General features: G+C 36.4%; 1 protein-coding gene across 10 annotated transcripts in view; it reads left to right on the plus strand.

Moving 5' to 3' along the window:
* SGIP1 (SH3GL interacting endocytic adaptor 1) overlaps positions 1-22,997 on the plus strand; it is a 1,172,197-nt gene that overhangs the window by 699,947 nt on the left and 449,253 nt on the right. For all 10 annotated transcript variants that reach the window (XM_044085575.1, XM_044085576.1, XM_044085579.1 and 7 more), the window contains exons 8-9: positions 8,706-8,717; positions 9,248-9,272. In XM_044085575.1, coding sequence (XP_043941510.1) covers positions 8,706-8,717; positions 9,248-9,272 — 37 coding nt within the window. The remainder of the gene's footprint in view (positions 1-8,705; positions 8,718-9,247; positions 9,273-22,997) is intronic.

The raw sequence follows: 22,997 nt of genomic DNA on the forward strand, positions 1-22,997 counted from the left end.
CTTTAGAGTGAAAGCTGAAAATAGCAAAGCCTCGGAACATTGAAATTTTACCTAGGGTAAGATTTCGGTGGTCCGTTCCGTGGCTTCGCTATTTACAGCACTGTGGTGCGATGGTTACAGACTGGGTTTAGGGAAGTGAGCAAACAGAGGTTATGGATTGGGTTCAGGTAAATGTGATGTGATGGTTACGGACTGAGTTAAAGTAAGTGAGCGAAAAGACTGGAGTAAGGTGAGTGTGCGGTAGTTAGGGACTTTAGGGTTAGGGCGGAGGTGAGGTGAGTGTGCGGTAGTGACAAACTTTACGGTTAGGGGTGGGTTAAGTGAGTTAGGATTAGGGTGTGGGTCAGGTAAATGTGCGATTGTGTGGACGTGAGGGTTAGGGTGGGTTAGGTGAGTTAGGGTTAGGGAGCGGGTAAGGTGAGTGTGCGATAGGGACCTTAGGGTTAGGGTTGGGTTAAGGTAAGTGGGTAGCTAGTGGTGTATGTATGGTTTAGTGTAGGGTTTCGCGAAGTGTATGTGTGTGGAATATTTATTTTGGTGTGCTTGAGTTGTGTGTATGTTTGTCGGAACAGCAAATTTTTTCCCTGGGAAAAAAATTGCTATTCTGACTGTTCGGTTTTCTGGTGTTTCGATTGAATGGGTTCGATAGTATAACATTCGAAGTTTTTAGACTTCGATGTTATAATATAGACCCCCATACATATTGCTTACTGTATGCTGATAAGACAGCAGAAACAGTAAAGGCTGTCAGTAGCAAGTACCAATCCAGCAAACACACATAATTTATATGAAAGACCATGCCTACTCCATTAAGCACTCTTCTTTATATAGTGAAAATGGGGGGCCCTACACCATAAAGATTTATCGTAACCCCTCATGCTTTAAGGTTACCTGTATGTTTGCCTCTGTTTGCTCTTCCCCTCCTTTCTACTTTCCTCCCCATATCAGGGATGAACTGGGTTGACACTCTACTGTGCTGACCCTCAGTGGGCTATCTGGAGTGGCAGTTATGCAGTGCTTCATTGCACATGTGGATGTGCATGAACTGTGTCACAGTAACTTGTCTTGGTGTTAATGTCCATCACAATTGCCATACAGCAGTCTGTAGCTCCACTCACCCATTGTGCCAGCCTAGTGCTGTTCTTCTATGTAATGCAGAAGAATTGTTTTATTATGCAGTTCTTTCCTTGATATCTTGGTGATATACTGGCCCTAATCCTTTCCTTATTAGCTTTAGTCTGTATAACGCTACATGCCTCATACCATTTAGTGCTGAGCAGGTGCTCAGAGTGGGTCTATAAATTACAGTCTAATATTCACACAATAGCTATTTCAAAGATTCCAAGCTATCACTATGTCTAACATTTCTGTAAAGTTAATTAATATCTATACAGAAAATATGTGCTACTGTCTGTAATATCAGTCTTAGGTAAAAGTGTTAAAAATGCTGTGTGTCCTTAATTAAGCCATTCATCCTTAAAAGTACAGGTTTCAAGGAAAAATAAAGCAATTTCATAAAAGCTTTTAAAGTACCTTCTGTTGAAACTATCAGATAAGATATTGTATTGCACTTACAGTATCTTTATGAATGTTAGGAATTTGGAAACCTTTGCAACTTATAACATCTAAATATTTAAATTCATTTGCATATAAAGTGCCTGATACATTTGCAAGCTTTAAAGCTTTCATCCATAAAAGCTAGGACAACTCAAGTTCATCTTGTACTCAGCAAATACGTTACCAAGTGCATCAATAGAAATATCTAGTATATGATCACAACTGATGATCCTCTACCCACTTGCTTTATTACTATATCAAAGTTATTTATTAAATGTTTGAGACCCTTTTTGCTGCATATAAATTACCAAAGTACAAATATTAAAAAAAAATTCTTAGCAAGCCCATCACTTTCAAAAGTTTAGGAACAATGAAATGCTGGCTTGCCCATTACTTATAAAAATCAAAGTCCACAAGAAAATCAATACACTTGATCAAGTCAACATTAAAAGTTAAGGTAAAACTAATATTTTTGGTATATTTATGTGCAAACATTTCAGAATTATTAAGGTTCTTAGCTGGTATAAAGTTCAATCCGTAGTTAAAGAAATCATATTTTAACAACTGTTAATATACTTTCATTAAAGTGTAAGAAAACAGATTCGCAATTTGAGGACAGTTGCTTTACTTATTCTTTAAAGTATGTTGGTAATATAGTCAAGTCAATTTTTGTTTCATTCTTCACCACAGATAACATGCCAAGATACTGTTTTTCACTCTTCCTGTACCTGAAGTACCTCATCTAGACAGGAATGTTTAGTGGATGATAATTGTTAATGAACTTTTAGCCACTTTGTAGGTATTTCTGGTAGCTAGGAATCCAGGCTTAATGAACTTTTAGTCACTTTGTAGCTATTTCTGGTAGCTAGGAATCAAGGCTTAATGAACTTTTCGTCACTTTGTAGGTATTTCTGGTAGCTAGGAATCCAGGCTTAATGAACTTTTAGTCACTTTGTAGCTATTTCTGGTAGCTAGGAATCCAGGCTTAATGAACTTTTAGTCACTTTGTAGCTATTTCTGGTAGCTAGGAATCCAGGCTTAATGAACTTTTAGTCACTTTGTAGCTATTTCTGGTAGCTAGGAATCCAGGCTTAATGAACTTTTAGTCACTTTCTAGCTATTTCTGGTAGCTAGGAATCCAGGCTTAATGAACTTTTAGTCACTTTGTAGCTATTTCTGGTAGCTAGGAATCAAGACTTAATGAACTTTTAGTCACTTTGTAGCTATTTCTGGTAGCTAGGAATCAAGGCTTAATGAACTTTTCGTCACTTTGTAGGTATTTCTGGTAGCTAGGCATCCAGGCTTAATGAACTTTTAGTCACTTTGTAGCTATTTCTGGTAGCTAGGAATCCAGGCTTAATGAACTTTTATTCACTTTGTAGCTATTTCTGGTAGCTAGGAATCCAGGCTTAATGAACTTTTAGTCACTTTGTAGCTATTTCTGGTAGCTAGGAATCCAGGCTTATCACAACCAAATTTAAAGAATCTGTATTCTCCCCTATTTCAATAATTGAATTTGATGACATTTCATTACCCACAAAGGCAATGGATTATCCTAATTATTGTTGCATATTAAAACTGAACACACATTTTTCTCCAGCTGTTCCAATGAACTTGTATACATAATCCCTGATAAAAAGAAAACATTTTTCTGTCACTTACATTATGCTTAGAATTAGAAATTCTCCAGTTGCAAAAACCTGTTTTATCTCATTTTCAATATTTTTGCCATTTTCTGCTTTAAAACTTTTTTTTGTCTAATATGCCATGATGGTCTTGAAAGTATTTATGTCCCTGAAAACACTTAAGCTTTTGTTCAAAAATGTTATTTTTTTCCTTAATCAGTTAACTTCTCTTGACTTTCAGTGCAGCTAATAATAAGTTCCATATAAGCACAATGGCATTAAGGTTTATTTCTTACAGAAAGAAAGAAAGAAAGAATGAAAAGAAAGAAAGAAAAAATATTCAATATCATAACTTACAAACATGGACTGATTAGTAACATTCATCCCAAATGGTACTGTCTTCACTTGCAGATAAACATGTGACTTTTCTTGCACAACTTCTCTTGTTCAAAGGTTATACATTATATATCAGTAAATGCATCTTTGATTGTAACAGATTGTTCATCAACCTCCTTCTCATTTCCACTTATTATTCTATTATATTCTTCAAAAACATCACTCTGACTTTTTCCTGTATAAAACTTTATTTAAAAAATAATTTTCTTGGGTGAATGATAAGGTAATTTTGGTAAATATTGTATATGTTACCATGTATTCACATCCTAGGATAATTCAGTCTATTAAATATTAAACCCTTAATTACTTTTAACTCTCATTTCACTTAGAATTCGTTTACATAGCAGGGAGATTTAATAAAAGTCTTCAACTAAGGAAGTATTGACACACAGCTAGCATTATGATATTAATCTATCTCTGCTGCCTTTTTTCTGTTTTTTGAGGGTTTTCTAAATTTCAAAACAATGTGCACCCGTGTATATTAGTTTGCAACAGAAATTATAATTTGTTTAAGGGAAACAATCAAATGAGTTCACATAACTAATTTTTTGGGCTATGAATAAACTGTACCCACTAACCGAGTATAGTATTCAGATGTTGCCTCGCTTTCAGGACCAGTTGGTTGAACTAAACCATATTAAGGTCTTATATATAAATGATATATAGAGGACATAAATTTAACATTAAATAGATATTGTATACAGCATATAGAGAAGAAAAATATAATAACATCATATTACATATTAACTTATACTTTATAACACAATAAGATTTTGGAATACTTGTAAAAATTGATTTATGACATTATTACTTGTAAAATTAATTAATATCAACAAAGGTATTCATACTGTTATATCATGGGAAGAAAATATATGAATCTAGTAATTGTATTCACTGAGTCAGTGTGATACTTTACTTAAATTGTGCTTTAGCTTAATTCAATATTTTCTTCTCCTTAAAAAAAGAATGATCTATGCAGACCTAAGAATGAACAGTACAGATAGCAGTAGTATTATTATTTATATATAATTAGTTATTTATTGTTTTTCTGACTGAGGTACTCAGATTGTGCTTTGTAAGCCCCTTTTCTGCAGAGGAGCAGGGTGAAAATCTCCAGTTATAAAATGGGCAATTACTTATGACAGAGAAAAATGTAAAGCTTAAAGTTATGATGCAGACACTGAATAAGTGAAAGGCAGCTATACTAGAGAAAATCTACAATCAGTAAAATATAGAGTGGTTACATATTAATACATGACAAATTGCAATATACAGCGATGGTTAAAGTGTAATTTACAATTTTGTATTTATGGGTAGGAGAAATATTACAGATGAGTGTGGGATAAAAGAATAGAAAACAGAGAGGAGATGTGATTAGTATGAACATGTGTAAGTTGATACAGAGATAACAAAATTTTGTAGTGGAGGCCTATGATAGTGAGTTTGAGCTGGAATTATGATACTGAAAAAAATGTCAGGAGGGTGAGTAGTAACAGTAGACATGGCAGGAAGGGCTGATGTGTTCTAGCATGTGGAGGTACAAAAGCAGAGCTAAATGTTTTTAAAGAGCTGTTTTAGCAAGTTTTTGAATTTGGAGAGTTTGATTTATTGACTGATGTTGGTAAGGACAGAATTCCAGATTTTGTTGTCATAATTTGAGTACAGGGACCGACCATCACAGCTGTGCATTTTAATTATGGTTAACAAGGACTTATCCATGGAGAGTAGTGATAGCACAGGGATGTAAGGTCCCTCTAAGGCTTGCAGTGCAGGACAGGTTTATGGTTTATGGATTGTAGTATGAACAGTTATTAAGTAGATGATAGTAAGGAAGTTCTAGCCAGAATGACTGTTTTAAGCCTAGGCAGTTGTGGAATTTAGCACATTGGTTAGTGGTGAATTTAGTTATCCTATTACAGCATTGTTCAGTTTTTGTCAATAGAGACTGCTGAAGGCTAGTGTAGCTGGGGCAGCAAATAGTAATGAGGGTAGGAGACATATGCACAGACTATTTTTTGCATTGCTACCATATTTCTCTGTAAATAAGACCTAACCAGAGAATAAGGCCTAGCATGGTTTTCCAGTGTGGCCATGATATAAGCCCTACCCCAAAAATAAGCCTCAGTTAAGATCGTCAACAACACATGACGCACATGTTGGATTATAAAATAATATTATTGACACCTGTTGACTGAGTTTATCATACTCTGCTCACCATTTTCAGACCATTCAGACAACCAACTTCTTCTCTTTGCAGAAAGTCATAATATTCTTTCCCAGGGAGTCCTCCATAATTCTTACTGTAACCCTAATCCTCACTCACACTTGATGGTTGAGATCCTTGGCGCATAAACACTGGCAAGTGTACTTTCATTGGTCAAAGTACAGACAACACACTTAAAATGTTTGACCTTGATAACGAACAAGTGTGGTTGTGTTTTCTTAACTGTCGCCATTTTGTGTTGCCACTCCTGTCTCGTAAGTCTAAAATTAACCTCCCCAAACAAGATGAGTGCAAAAAGAAAGAGCTATTCCATTGAGTACAAGAAAGGAATAGTGGAGAACTCCCGGGGAAAGAATCTTATAAAGAAGTGGGTCAATGTAATGCTGCCATTTGTTTTGCGAGGTGGCGAAAGAGGTCTGCTAGTCTGGGATTCAGCCAGCACTCACTGCGCTAAAGACATGAATAACTTCCTTGCAAAGAGAAGAATAGATCAAATAATGATTCCCACAGGAATGACTGCCTATCTCCAGACTCTTGATATTGCAATAAACAAGACATTCAAGGACCATTTGCGCATGGAACTCAATGACTACATTGAAAATAGAATGGAGAGAAATAAGGGTGGAAACTTTGTGAAGCCTAGCTTGTAAGAGGTCATGACTCGGGTGAAGAATTCATGGGATAAAATCACTGACAGCTGTGTTGCCAATGCACTACAAGCAGGCTACATGTACAAGCAGTGCTCATTTAAGGAGATCTCTATTGCTAAGCATGACAGATTGGGGCCAATGGTTCTACAGGAAATGGAATCGAAAAAATTCAGGCCAGAATTCTGGGGTTGAAGACCTATGGCAATGTTCCAGAAGAAGATGACATGACTGTATTTGAATAACTTCTCTGTTATCTGGGCAACAGAATGGATTGCTTCTGCTTTCAGCTGCCAGCAAGCTCTTGTCAGTTTTTGACTTTATTGTAGTAAGGTAACATTTTATTATCAAGGGGTAATTACAAAGTAAGACCACTAGTTTTCAGACTTCATTTTTATGACTTTCCATCATTCTTCTCTTACGGTTTGGGTAAGGAATAAAGAAAGCATCACCACTCAAAAAGTGGCAGTTATTCACCTGTTTTATTCCCCTCCTCCAATACACACGTATTGGGATTTTTCTGCACTTTTTGTTAAGCATGAAATATTGCACTGTGAAAGCCAAGGTGTAGATATTCTGAAGTTGATATGTTTGTTGCACTGTTTATGTAGAATTCTCACACAACTGTTAATGCGTTACCTAGAACTGTTGCCCAATAACGGAAAATACCAAATAAATGTCAATTTGTGTACATGAATAAATGTTGATTTCTGTACATGAATAAATGTTGATTTTTGTACATGAATAAATGTTGATTTTGTGTACTTGAATAAATGTCAATTTTTGTACATGAATAAATGTCGATTTCTGTACATGAATAAATGAATAAATGTAGATTGTTGTATGGGGGGGGTAAATTAGGCATCCCCTGATAATAAGCCCTAATGCGTATTTCGGTGGGGGGAAAAAGTATAAGACCCGGTCTTTTTTCTGGGGAAATACAGTAATTAATAAGTGTTTGATACAATACAGGAGTTAAATTTTTTCTGTCGGTTTTCTTGATAAATTGTACTTGAATATCAAATGTTAGGTGGCTATCTATAATGACACTAAGTAGCTTTGTTTTGGATAGTGGTTTAATAGGAGTGTTATTTAAAAAGGTGATGGATAAGTTATTGTTTGTAAAGGATGCAAATTTTGGTGTGAAAAGCAATAACTTTGTTTTATTAGCATACAGTGGGTGGTGTGAATTGCTGAGCTAGAATTCTAATAATATAGAAGAAAAAGTTTTTGGGGTCTTTTTCTGAAATCCTGGGATGGCTGTGGTTATCAACTTAGCATTAGCAAAGTACTAAGTGACAGTTATATTATTTGTAGCAGTGTAGCAGTCATTAATAAAAATGTTGAAGAGTATGGGGACCAGAAATGAGTCTTGTGACCGTCCAGCTGAGATGGACTAGAAGGTTGAATGTTCTTACTGCTATTTTTCTGCCTCTTGCCTTTTAGAAAGGTAGCTGTGAAACCATGAGAGGGAGGGGTATCAAGGTCTATTGAGGATAGTCTATGAAGAAGAAGCTGATGGAATAAAGTGTCAAACACCACAGATAATTCAAGGAATTTAGGAACGCTGTTGTAGTGCTGTGGTGTGTGTGGTCTGAAGCTGTAGTGTGCAGAGGAGAAAAGGTTATTTATTAAGTGTGTGAGAAGCTGGGACTATATATGCTTTTCGAGGGTTTATTATTGTGATTTTAGTAAATACAGGACAGGGTTATGATATTAATTTATTTTCAGCTTTATATTCAAATGTTTATTACATTGTTTGTATTTGGTGACTGAATCAATTTTTATAGTAAATATCAGCGTCCCATATGAAAAAATATGGACTACAATTTTTGTTCAGCTCTCTTTTATGGTGATATATAATTGTGTACACTAAAAGTCACAGGAAGAAACCTAAGCATTATTAAATTGAAATGTGCTGTACCGAATGAATCAAGTGATAGGAAGCATTTTACTATGAGACAAAATAATCATCTCTGATAATGAGAACTTGAAAAAGAAACAAGAAAACACATACATTGGTAGGGATTATTTCATTAACTTCATTGAATCAGTCAACGTATTCTGAGTTTTCAGGCCCAAAGCTGCTTTCATTATTTGCATTACCATTAATGTGAAAATGTCTAAGTATACTATCTCATCACTGAACAAATAGACATGACTGATGAAAAATAATTAGTAAACATAACAGTTTACACTGACCTGTTACTTTCTGACTAGGTATCTCTTCTCTCTTCCTTTTTTTGCTGATCTCAGAGGCGAAGTCCGGTAAGAATATACTAATATACGTATTCCCAACTATCTATTAAACAATATACGTATTATAAAGCAAATGATACTGAATACATCTCATGATGATTTAAAGTTTTAATTAATACTACATAAATGAGCAATGTTTGACTTTTCTTGAAAAGTCTAAGCAAAGTTAAATTCAGTTCTCAGCTATAGTTTATTTCAGACTAATTTTAAGGCCATATATATATGTGTGTGTGTGTGTGTGTGTGTGTGTGTGTGTGTGTGTGTGTGTGTGTGTAGATATATATATATATATATATATATATATATGTATGTATATATGTATATATATATATATATATATATATTATAAAATTACACGTGATTTAAATGTTATTTAATTACAGAGAGACATTTTGCTTTAACCTAGGTGAAGGTTTGATACACTTATCTAGAGTACTTCCCATTAATAGGCATGCTCTTAATGTTTACCAATTCTTACAATTTTGTACTTATCCTAATATTTGTCGTCACTATTATTAAATGTCTGTTTCTAATTCTAGGGTAATCTTAAAAGAAATGTTCCCAGTAAGTATTTCTCAGCATCATGAAGCAGCAGTTCTGTTGTATACTTCCTTTGACATCATATGTTTTAATGTAGAGAATTAAGGAATTCACGAGAAAGATGTACTGACATTCGTACTGTTATAGACATGCTACATATACAACTGTTTGGCATCTTGTTCTGATCTTAAAGTTTGTCATATTACCTTTATTTTCTTTGAAAGGAAAGGCACAGAAATGCATTTTTCCAAATTTAAGGTAAGCCTGTGGAAGCACATCCTACTTATCTCAGCAAAAACCAGAATTGTGCCATAGAAAATTCTACTTTTCTTGACTTTTGCTATATTATGATGGATTTTGTGTCTTTTAGCTAGTTTGGATATAAAATTATTATCTTCTCTGGCAGCACTGTAGTACTGTATCACATAGCCATCCTATTCAGTGTAAACCACTTCAACACGGTAAAGATCTTGTCCCACTTTAGTTCAGTTCTTCTGATCACTAATGGATAAATTATATTTTATTCATATGACACAGCAGTAATGGAAATGTAAGAAAGGAATGGTAGGTAATACTAGAACTTTACAGGTATTGAGGAAGAGGGTCTACGGTTTGTGTATTCTGCTCTAAAGTCCACCCATGTGTAAGTCTGAGATGAAGATTTATACCTCTTCAAATTATGAATTTATTACACCAGACAGTTCTGTTTTGACTCTTATACCCCCATGTGCAAACACCTACCAACTAGGCATCTCTGATACCTGTAACAATATATTTATTACATCCTGGTAGATTAAAACATTAAATAAATACAAACGCAGGACCAGGATAAGGTACAGTATAAGAAAATACGTGAAACCAAAAATGATAACAAATACCACACCAACAGGGCTAGAAACCGAAAACAGTTTATTTAAACAAATAATAAAGGTAAAAAGTAAGCTCTTTTGCGATTACAACATCGCTTCATCAGACTAGTTACAAGATAAAAGACATTCAATTTAAACAGAGGCTAACCAATCAGCTGTCAAAAGTTAATTGAACCAATTAAAAACTAAAGGTATACTCACAAGATAAATATTAAAATATTCAAGCATCTAAAACCATAAAAATGTATAAACAAAACTTATAAATACAAAAAACACAAATTACTGTTTAAGTGGACGTGCTTTCAAAAATGGTTTGAGGCTTGATACCCCATTTAAAACAGGCAGTTTATCTGCATTGAAAAGCAAGATCCATTTATGTTCTGCTGTCCCTGTTCGCCGCCTCTAATCCCCACATCCAGTATCTGAAGTACAAAAAACTTGAAGATATGTTCTGAACCATGCTGAATAATATGCTGCTTGTTCAGCCTGCAAATACATTCTTACAGGTTCAGTTTATATACACCCATATGTCAATTTTAAAATTGAGCTTGACTTCTATGCTGATTGTAAAACTACTAATATTGTCTATTTAAGTAGCTGTCAGGTCTGTCATGCCTTTTATATAGGCAAAACTAATAGGTCTCTAAAAGATAGAATCCTTGAGCACTACAGGGACATTAAACATAAGAAAGACACTAATGCATTATCACAGCATATTATTCAGCATGGTTCAGAACATACCTTCAAGTTTTTTGTACTTCAGATACTGGATGTGGGGATTAGAGATGGCAATTTGGGTAACCGAACAGAGACAGCAGAACAGAAATGGATCTTGCTTTTCAATGCAAATAAACCACCTGGTTTAAATGGGGTATATAGCCTCAAACCATTTTTGAAAGCACGTCCACTTAAACATTAATTTCTGTTTTTTATACGTTTTGTTTATACATTTTTATGGTTTTAGATGCTTGAATATTTTAATGTTTATCTTGTGAGTATACCTTTAATTTTTAATTGGTTCAAATAACTTTTGACAGCTGATTGGTTAGCTTCTCTTTAAACTGAATGTTTTTTATCTTATAACTAGTCTGATGAAGCGATGTTGTAATCGCAAAAGCACTTACTTTTTACCTTTATTATTTGTTTAAATAAACTGTTTTCAGTTTCTAGGCATGTCGCTATGGTATTTATCATTTTTGGTTTCAGATTAAAACATTGCTAATTTTACAACTATGATCATCTAGACATTTTGGATAACATTGTTTTAAAAGGCGAGTTCATGACTTAGTTTTTAAATATCCACTACTACTGATTGCCTCATTATTATAGGCAGAAAAAAAGCATGCAATAAGATATCCTCCTTATTTTTAGCTACAGCAGTCCTGGAGTTTGTAAATAGAAGTAGAAGTATGGGGACACAACTCCCCACTCTGAGGGTGCAAGGCTGGAACACTCCTACAAACATGCTTAAAATGAGTTACCATAAGTTTCAACATTTACTGCTTGTCTGATTGAATTGCAGTTTAATTCTCAAAGTGTCAGGACTTGTATAGCCATGTCTTAGACCTCTAATACAGAGTCAAAGCAAATGGCATGCTGGGAAGATAACTTGCTATGTGTGTTCTCATATTGAAACTACAGGAAAGCATTTATGTAGAGTTAGTGGCTGAGAATGATTATATTTTCAAACGAGCAAAGAAAGTAAGATTTTTCACTTAGATCGCGCACAGTAAGAAATGTGCTTGTGTATTAGATAAAAGAAATGGTTATTTGTTGTGTGGCATACATTTCTAAGATTTTTTGCCATGTTCCCTAATGTTTTGAAAACGTTTTGCTTAGGCTTGAGACAAGTCTGGTGCTCACAATAAAATAATAATATGAGGAAGAGGAAGAAGAAGAATTTTAAACAGTTATTTTGAAGAATTCTACTCCAATAATCGGATAACAAATGTAACATTTTACTAATTCTAATACACTGCACATGGTAGCATGTAACAATCATCCCTGCCACCTACATGTTCTTCTTTCATTTCTTCCTTCAAATGCCAGGCACAGTCAGTTGGAGACTATTACTCTACTGTCTATAACCCAACTCTAGTGCATAATGTGCTAATCAGACAACATAAGCATATGCCACAGACTCTTGTGTGATCAATATTTTTCTGAATCCATGTGTTTGCTGTTCAAAGCACAGGTAGGGACAGCAGACAACAAGTGTGAACAGGTGTAACTCTGGTGACCTCCACACAACTTGCCAAAAATTTCAGGCTGTGAAATGATTGGGGTAGTCTTGTGATCCTAACAATGGAGGCCTTCTGTTATGCTACCCAGATGGTTTGGAATCCAGACTGATGTCCATTTCAATAATGCCTTAAACATGCTATACAGTACAAATGACAGTGACTGACTGGTAGGATGATAGCAACAAAAACAGGTATAAATAAAATGAAACAACCTCACTTAAAATATTATTTAAACCTTGATTTAGTTTTTTTCTATCTACGTGTTTAGATAACTCCAATTTTAATAATTAATTCCATACACAATCCCATTTCTAAGATGCATATTATATACTTATCAAATTTAAACTTGAAGAACGATCTAAATAAGAAAACGGATTTGAATTTTTAAAAAGAGTCATATATACATACTAAATACACATCTAAAGCACTGATATCATTAAACAAAGAGATAACTTTAATCTTCTTAGATAAGCAGATGATGAAAATGTTATTTAAAGTGCTGCTAAAACTACAATAATGTGAATGACATAAGTGTAGTTTTTATAGAAAACGATTGAGCAAACATCAACTGCATAAAGAAAGAAAACTCATATATTCTTTAAAAACTGCCAAGTTTGTCAGTTTATGACATTGCAGGAACTATAGACAATTACAGAGATTCCTCCCTTTAGTGTTAACCATTTCTTTTATACTTTCTATTTAGATACAGTGATATAAAATAAGAAAACGTTGTCAGGTTTGGTGCTGTGAGAGAGAAATGTCACAATGGTTGTTTTAAAACAAGATAACTACCCAAGGAAGAAATTAACAACCAACAGCCTACTCAGCTCTTAGAGCCATTATCAGCACCTATAGAAGTTAAAAGAACTAGATATATATGACCCTGAAGACTCTGCAAAATAGAGGTTGCATGACCCTCTTCGTAAGAGCTAGTTACATGTTGTGAAGGAGTGTCATCCCATAATGTGGATCCACTGCACCTAATCTGCAGGAGTTGAGACTGGGTGAAGCACAAATAAAAAAACCTTCCAGTGATATACAAAATAGGCGTGAACCCCGCATACACAAGCAAAGAGCCTTATTTTTAATGGAACACACTGAATGGGCAGGGAACCTATCCAGTTGAGGTTAAACAAACAGAAAAAGCATATATAAAAGCATTATACACACACACACACACACACATACACGCACACACACACACACACACACACACACACACACACACATATATATGTCAGTTTTTTTTTTCATTTCTATTAGGCAGTCATCTAGAGGACTGCAGAATATGTTTAGCATTATCAGATTTCTACCTTCCCTTACCAATCATTTTAAATGTATTTATTTATTTATTTTAATTTATATTTGAATTTATTATCTGCATAGGTGGGGTAGTCCCGGACCACTTTTCAGCCATGAGCCAGCACAAATGCTAGGGAACAGATATCGTAGAGTTATACACCAATACACTGATTACAGTAAAACAAACATTGTATGGCATAATATTCTTCTTCTTCTTTCAGCTGCTCCCATTAGGGGTCGCCACAGCGGGTCAACTGTTTCCATTACTTCCTGTCCTCTGCATCTTGCTCTGTCACACCAACCACCTGCATGTCCTCTCTCACCACATCCATAAACCTTATCTTAGGCCTTCCTCTTTTCCTGTTACCTGGCAGCTTCATCCTTTTTCCCAATATACTCTGCATCCCTCCTCAGCACATTTCCAAACCAATGCAATCTTGCCTCTCTGACTTTGTCTCCAAACCTTCCAACCTGGGCTGACCCTCTAATATACTTATTCCTAATCCTGTCCATCCTTGTCACACCCAGTGCAAATCTTAACATCTTCAACTCAACTTCAAATCAACAAGTAAACATTTGTTATACACACTTGATACCTATATATATATATATATATATTTCATATGGTTGAAATGAACTTTATATAATCAACCCCCTGATTACCTTTTCAGATCCAACATCCTGTCTAAAAGGACGCAGAGTTTTACCACTGGCAGAAGTATACTTTCATCGCTCTTAATTCTCTCTCCATCTCTGTACATCCCTCTTAATTCTCTCTCCCTCTCTGTACGTCTCTCTTAATTCTTTCTCCATCTCTGTACTTCTCTCTTAATTATCTCTCCCTCTCTGTACATCCCTCTTAATTCTCTCTCCCTCTCTGTACGTCTCTCTTAATTCTCTCTCCATCTCTGTACGTCTCTCTTAATTCTCTCTCCCTCTCTGTACGTCTCTCTTAATTCTCTCTCCCTCTCTGTACGTCTCTCTTAATTCTCTCTCCATCTCTGTACTTCTCTCTTAATTCTCTCTCCCTCTCTGTACTTCTCTCTTAATTCTCTCTCCATCTCTGTACTTCTCTCTTAATTCTCTCTCCCTCTCTGTACGTCTCTCTTAATTCTTTCTCCATCTCTGTACTTCTCTCTTAATTATCTCTCCCTCTCTGTACATCCCTCTTAATTCTCTCTCCCTCTCTGTACATCCCTCTTAATTCTCTCTCCATCTCTGTACGTCTCTCTTAATTCTCTCTCCCTCTCTGTACTTCTCTCTTAATTCTCTCTCCATCTCTGTACTTCTCTCTTAATTCTCTCTCCCTCTCTGTACGTCTCTCTTAATTCTCTCTCCCTCTCTGTACATCCCTCTTAATTCTCTCTCCATCTCTGTACTTCTCTCTTAATTCTCTCTCCCTCTCTGTACGTCTCTCTTAATTCTCTCTCCATCTCTGTACTTCTCTCTTAATTCTCTCTCCATCTCTGTACTTCTCTCTTAATTCTCTCTCCATCTCTGTACTTCTCTCTTAATTCTCTCTCCCTCTCTGTACGTCTCTCTTAATTCTCTCTCCCTCTCTGTACATCCCTCTTAATTCTCTCTCCATCTCTGTACTTCTCTCTTAATTCTCTCTCCATCTCTGTACTTCTCTCTTAATTCTCTCTCCATCTCTGTACGTCTCTCTTAATTCTCTCTCCCTCTCTGTACTTCTCTCTTAATTCTCTCTCCATCTCTGTACGTCTCTCTTAATTCTCTCTCCCTCTCTGTACATCCCTCTTAATTCTCTCTCCATCTCTGTACTTCTCTCTTAATTCTCTCTCCATCTCTGTACTTCTCTCTTAATTCTCTCTCCCTCTCTGTACATCCCTCTTAATTCTCTCTCCATCTCTGTACGTCTCTCTTAATTCTCTCTCCCTCTCTGTACGTCTCTCTTAATTACCTCTCTCTCTCTGTACATCTCTCTTAATTCTCTCTCCCTCTCTGTACATCCCTCTTAATTCTCTCTCCATCTCTGTACTTCTCTCTTAATTCTCTCTCCCTCTCTGTACGTCCCTCTTAATTCTCTCTCCATCTCTGTACTTCTCTCTTAATTCTCTCTCCATCTCTGTACTTCTCTCTTAATTCTCTCTCCCTCTCTGTACATCCCTCTTAATTCTCTCTCCATCTCTGTACGTCTCTCTTAATTCTCTCTCCCTCTCTGTACATCCCTCTTAATTCTCTCTCCCTCTCTGTACATCTCTCTTAATTCTCTCTCCATCTCTGTACTTCTCTCTTAATTCTCTCTCCATCTCTGTACTTCTCTCTTAATTCTCTCTCCCTCTCTGTACGTCTCTCTTAATTCTCTCTCCATCTCTGTACGTCTCTCTTAATTCTCTCTCCCTCTCTGTACTTCTCTCTTAATTCTCTCTCCATCTCTGTACGTCTCTCTTAATTCTCTCTCCCTCTCTGTACGTCTCTCTTAATTACCTCTCTCTCTCTGTACATCTCTCTTAATTCTCTCTCCCTCTCTGTACGTCCCTCTTAATTCTCTCTCCATCTCTGTACATCCCTCTTAATTCTCTCTCCATCTCTGTACTTCTCTCTTAATTCTCTCTCCATCTCTGTACTCTTAATTCTCTCTCCATCTCTGTACATCCCTCTTAATTCTCTCTCCATCTCTGTACTTCTCTCTTAATTCTCTCTCCATCTCTGTACTTCTCTCTTAATTCTCTCTCCCTCTCTGTACATCCCTCTTAATTCTCTCTCCATCTCTGTACTTCTCTCTTAATTCTCTCTCCATCTCTGTACTTCTCTTAATTCTCTCTCCCTCTCTGTACATCCCTCTTAATTCTCTCTCCATCTCTGTACTTCTCTCTTAATTCTCTCTCCCTCTCTGTACGTCTCTCTTAATTCTCTCTCCCTCTCTGTACGTCTCTCTTAATTCTCTCTCCCTCTCTGTACGTCTCTCTTAATTACCTCTCCCTCTCTGTACGTCTCTCTTAATTACCTCTCCCTCTCTGTACATCTCTCTTAATTCTCTCTCCATCTCTGTACATCCCTCTTAATTCTTTCTCCCTCTCTGTACATCCCTCTTAATTCTCTCTCCCTCTCTGTACGTCTCTCTTAATTCTCTCTCCCTCTCTGTACGTCTCTCTTAATTCTCTCTCCATCTCTGTACGTCCCTCTTAATTCTCTCTCCCTCTGTCGTCTCTTAATTCTCTCTCCCTCTCTGTACGTCTCTCTTAATTCTCTCTCCATCTCTGTACTTACTTCCTTAAAGCCAGGATGCCTAACAGATGCTCTTTTTGTGTATCTCGCTAAAGCTTTTGATATAGACAATCATAACCCACTAATTAACTGTATCTTATTCAGAATATCTGATGTTAGCTGGTTCAGCATTTATCTCTCATATGGGTCCCCTCGCTGGTTACTTCAAGAATATGCGTCTGGCTTCTTTCCTTTAATTGTAACACTATTTAGCAATAGGGCACCAGTTTTAAAATCCTGTTTTATGCTCATGATCCTGTTATCCTTGCAGCATGCCACACAATTCCAGTATAAACTCTCGGCTAGTGCACTATCTTGTAGATCCATCATCCATCCATTTCATTCAGAAGTAACAATTAACTATAAACTCTGGGAAAATAAAAGCTTTCCCTTTTAATAGCTCATCTTGAAAGAGCACCACCCCTGAGAGCTGATACTTTACTGTGCCCAAAAGTAACTACTTGGAAACTGTACAATACTGCAAATATCTTTGTGTTCTCTTAGACCCTGCCTCTTTCCTTACATTTTGATGAACTATAAAACAACCAGCCCTGCTTTCTGGATGCAACAGAATTCCTAGGATTCCTAACTGTGGAAGCCCATCATGTTTTTGATCAGAAAGTACTAATACACTCAGAGTAAGTCTGATTCCAAAACCATTATTCATGTCCCATTTATTATGCTTGTTTTTGCTAGGATTACTCACAGTTAAACCTTAACTTCTGATCAATTACTTTTGTGCACTATTGGTCTTATCATAATCAAAATATATGCATATTGTATATATTCTGAAACACATGCAAATATATTATATATAAGATTAGTTCATGTACCATTTTTTTAATTTCTGCCCTCTGCCCAGCTTATGGCTGAAAGGGGACCTTGAACCAGCCCATTTGTCAAATTCACAAATAAATAATATAAAATAAAATAAATAAACTCCAAACCACTTAAAACAGAATCTGCAATTTTATAGTTCAGAAAGACTAACAATGCACTGCCATTCAGAAAGCAAGATAGTTTCCCATCAGCCTAAAAGCCTCACTCTTCACTCAGTTCCTCATCTATTCTGTCTGTCTGTATCACTCTCTATAAAATCTTTCACTAACCACCTCTGTTCCATTATTTCTGTCTCACAATTACTGAATTCTGTATAGACTGGCAGCAGGGCATTTTCTGTGCATGTACTTGAATCCCAGAATTCCATGTAGCATCCATTAGGCACCATCCAACACTATTTTGATATATTACATCTCTTAAACTCATTAGGTAGTTGAAGCAATGAATTGTCTGGCAGTTGGCACAGAGAATTAAGGAGTTGTTAATGAGCTGTTTCCTATGGTCCAGGGTTTGATTCCTTCAGCCTCCATTGCCTAACAGTATGACTCAGCAATTCACTTAACCAGGCACCGCTCCCAAGGTGAGTCTGAAAAAGGTCCATGGAATCAGTGCCCTAGCCCAGTCAACAAATAAAACTAAAGGTTCTTCATAATGAGGTATGACCCAGTTCATTTAATTATACTCTTTTGCTGATGTTACTCTCTTGTGTATCTGATAGTTTTAGAGTTTTGATGTTACTGGTTTCCGTGATGATTTAGATTAATTTCTTCTGAGAATTACAAGTCATCGATATCCATATATAATACTAGATTAATTTCCATTAATATTTCAGGTGTAATACTAGGTACATTTTTATAGGTTCATAGGTAAGTACTAGGCTAGCTGCCCTTGTGGGCCATTTTAAGCCTAACCAGTTTCCCTTTTTGTGCTCAAAGCAACCAATCCTCTTTGCTTATAGAATGACATCTCTAGATCTAGACACAATCCATTTGTTTATAAGTTGTGCAGTACAGAAGGACTTTCTTACAACAATAGGCACTGAAATAAATAACTAACTAAATAAATAAATAACTGAATAGACCACTGAAAACTGGATGCTCCAAAATAACCTCTCGCTAAATGTCAATAAATCCAAAATACTATTATTCTCTCCCTCAAAAGCTTACACTCTTGATAAAAACTCGTTCCAAATTATTAGCCAAAACAACTCTACCATAGAGGTTGTTCCCTTCACTAAACTACTTGGGGTTACTATTGATGAACACCTAAAATTCGACACTCACATCCAGCAAAACATTAAGAAAACCCATATAAAACTTGGTATGCTATACAAAAACATCCACTTTCGCTCTCCTTCCACCAGACAAACTGTCGCTACTACCAATCTACTTCCCTCACTAATGTATGGTGCTCCTCTACTAACTAACTTATCTGCCTCTCTCTCCTCCAAATTGGAAGTCTGTTATAATAAGATTTCTAAATTTGCAACCAAAGCCAGATTCTCCTCCCATCATTGTACTGCCCTTCATTTGTTAAATTGGCTTGACCTCTCCAACCATCTAACTATCTCCAAATTACTACAGCCCACAGACTAATTTTTCAACCTACTAAGTGCCCAGCAGCACTAACCAACATCATTCAACCTTACACCCCTCAGAGAACTCTAAGATCTACTCACCAAAACCTAATCACTGTCCGCAAACCCAATCGTCCTGCTGGTCAGCTTCTTCTATCCTTTTCCTTAGTGAAAAAATGGAATTCTCTTCCTTCCTCCCTAAGGACTAGTGAAAACTTTGAAAACTTTAAAACTCAGCTACATTCCTACCTTTTCTCTAACAGAAAATTCAACTGCGCTCTCCCCACCTAACCTAATAACCAATCCACTCCTTAAACTCCTGACTAACTCTGAGTACAAGCTAACCTAACATAAATGTACATATTGTAAATAACATAATTGTATGTATTATAAATAACCCATCCAACCTTTTTTTTTATCTCTTTTCCTTCTAAGTCTTTATTCTCCCTCTCAATTAAGTTACCACTGCCTTCCTAACTATTTAGATACTATGTAACCAAAGAATTTAATCCTGTTCTCTAGCATAAAATGAAATTGTAATTGTGTCTTCTTTAATATGATTGTATATTTAACTAAACTATGTAATGCAGAGCTTTTCTCCCCGGGCCTCCACTGAAAATGGGGTCCCTGTGCCCAGTGGACCTCATCAAACTGGAAATAAATAAATAATAATAATGTTGGTCAAAAGTTAGGTCACTGTTCATGTAAATTCCCAAATCCCAAACAAATGAAGTAAATCTTAGAGGCATATGGTCAATGTGGTAGTTCCCTGGGGTAGGTGACTTCCTATGGACACAATAATGTGGTCTTTTGGCATTTAGTTTCAGCCCATGATTTTGGCACCAGTTATTTATTTGAGATATACCTTCCTGCAGAATGACTAAGTCATTTGGGGATTCAGTGATTGCTTCTAGCTTGCAGTCATTAGCAAATGTATTTGGTATTGATGTTTGCTTCCAAAAAGAAGATGCCAAACAGGGCATGTCACAGCACAAAAACCTGGGGGATGGCAGCTTAGGACATTGATTGCTGATGGGAATTAAGTATGGAAGCTGGCAGAGGGCTCAGTCCTTACCACTTAGGTGAATCATATGTATGGAGGCCTGTAGTTATAGGTGATGTAACCGTTTTGCATCAGTAGTCAGGGAGACTAAGTACTGTGGACAGCCTGCTGCTTTTGCCTGGTGAAGGGGTTGGTGGGGGCAATATGTACTGTTATACTGATGATGGTGGAGGGAGTGGTTTACTGTCTACTTGGAATTTATTGTCTGGGCTGTACACAGGCATTCCTAGCACATCATGCTAGATCCTCCGCAAGTAATGGAAGTGCCTGTAAACAGAGCACTCCAACTGTTCCAGGTACAGTTAGGTTATTTTGCATGCTCTTCATATTCGGAGGTAGCAGTATGTATAAGGACAGTGTTTATAGAAGTATTCTCCATAACAACCATTGCTACTTATCACAGATCTGTCCCCCACTTCACTTTCACAAATCTGTCAATGAAATGGCTGCCCACCAAGTCAATTTTGAAATGTGATATCAAACACTTGCAGTTTTTTCTTAACACCATTATAACTTGGGCATACTGCTTTCTTCTGGAATTGGTATCATTAGAATAAGTATATTTGAGTGTGAGCAATGTGGGAGTGTGTGGAAGGTTGGCAGAAACTGTGTATACGTGTGTGTGTGTGTGTGTGTGTGTGTGTGTGTGTGTGTGTGTGTGTGTGTGTGAGAGAGAGAGAAACTGTGTGTGTGTGTGTCTGTCTGTGTGCACAATTGTGTTTTTATTTTTATTGCTTTATTGCATTTGTGATAGTTAATCATTTTAATTTAAGAAGGCAATAATCAGATATTTTAATATTAGTGCTAGAATGGGAAGCGTTGCCCCTTTGTAATAATCAGCCAGCAAGTGTAACATGCATCAGCCTGCAAACATGCCATGTAACAAACTCCACATGAGATACCCTCCCTACTAACATGTAGCACCTTTTTCAGTGATTGAAGGCCTCACTCCACATCCCTCTATCTGGTAGGGATTAGTATCACCTCCTAACTGTCCTTACATTCCAACAATAATCAGAGCATACAGCTGTCATTTCTCATACCCAGCCTGTGAGCAATGTCTCTCCCGTCCCCTTCCTCTACTTCCTTCAAAAGCCCACACCTGTAAGTCATCAGAGTCCTCTCGCATCTGTCTTTTTTCCTCAATGATCATAGCATCCTTTCCTCTTTCATTGTATGCTTCACATCCTGGTAGTATTTTTATCTGTAATGATTAAGTTTATAGGTAAGTGCTAAGCTAGTTGCCTTTGTGGGTCATTTCAAACCTAGTCAATTTCCCTTCCAAATGTGAAAATCAAATCCTGTACCTTGCGCCTGTGAGGTAAACACTGTTACCATTATACTTCCCCAAATCCTATAACTAGAGGTCAGAATCAAGCTCTAATCTTTTTATTGCTTAGGTAACAATATTAGCTATTATGTCAATCCCACTCCCAAAACGTGCTTTTGTGTTTTTTGAACCCACAGTCACACAGCTTTACACAATACTGATAGATTGGTTAACCAGTTGAGCTACTAAAGCCTTAGTCAGGCTTCAACCCAGGACTCCATCCATTCCAAATTAATGTTTTTCCATGTTGCTACCTTAAATAACTGATGCCCCTTACCCTATGCATCTGCTGAATACCCTTGCAACTGCCAGCTTTTCATACATGTCTGAGAAGCTAGCAACTGCCAGCTTCTCAGACATGTATGTTGGCATCCTTTTCGAGGCACCCATTTTTGTCCTTGACCCATAAACTGCACTAATTTCTACTCTGGGTATTATAAACTTGCAGCTGTATATTTTCATCACTGAGCCAATGAGTACTGAATGACTCTAAGACCTCCATCTAACTGGCAAAGCCTGAAGTAGGTGTATCAGTGTAAAATGTGCCATGTTGCCCCATAACAACTCTATTCTCCCAATTTTACACAGGCAGCCTCCTTCCCTGTATTTTTCAGCTTTTGCATTATGGCAGATGGTCACTTACCAAAGAGAAAATCACCATTTTTAATAACTGTTGAAATGTTGTTAGAACATAAACTAAAGTTGACAGCTGACTGCATCAAAACAGTAGATTAAGACAGCAATGCTCTTACATTCCTACATCTACAAGAGGCCAGTATAACATAATCAAAACAGTAAAATCTGCAATCACTGGTACTCATTCAATGAAAGGAAGACTTAAAATATTATAATACTCACTAATAAATAAGATTAATTAGCAAACACACGTGCAGTTTTTTAACAAATGTAAATTCTAATTTAAAATGCAAAATAATTGGGGTATATGAAGTGCCAAATATCATTAAATAAGACCGAGACTGTACACCTATATTTTTAACATCAGTATAGTTAACTTATTAACATCCTTTCAGAATTACTGTCACAACCACAGACATGTTAGACTTTAATCACACTGTTCCTTTTCTAGCAAACTGTCTCTACAAATTCCATTGAGGTTTCATTTTAACAAATGCCATATGCTGCTCTCTAAGATTCATTCCACCACTGAATCAGAAGAATTAATTTATGTGGCATCTAAGGTTTGAAGGGGCAGTGCAGTTTATGTCCTGTGGTGTATGCCACTTAAATTAATGAATAAAATTATAACAAAGGAACTTACATGGCTTAATACATTTAAC

This window comes from Protopterus annectens, chromosome 10.part0, assembly GCF_019279795.1.
Source record: "Protopterus annectens isolate FY-2018-M chromosome 10.part0, PAN1.0, whole genome shotgun sequence".
Lineage (NCBI taxonomy): Eukaryota > Metazoa > Chordata > Ceratodontiformes > Protopteridae > Protopterus > Protopterus annectens.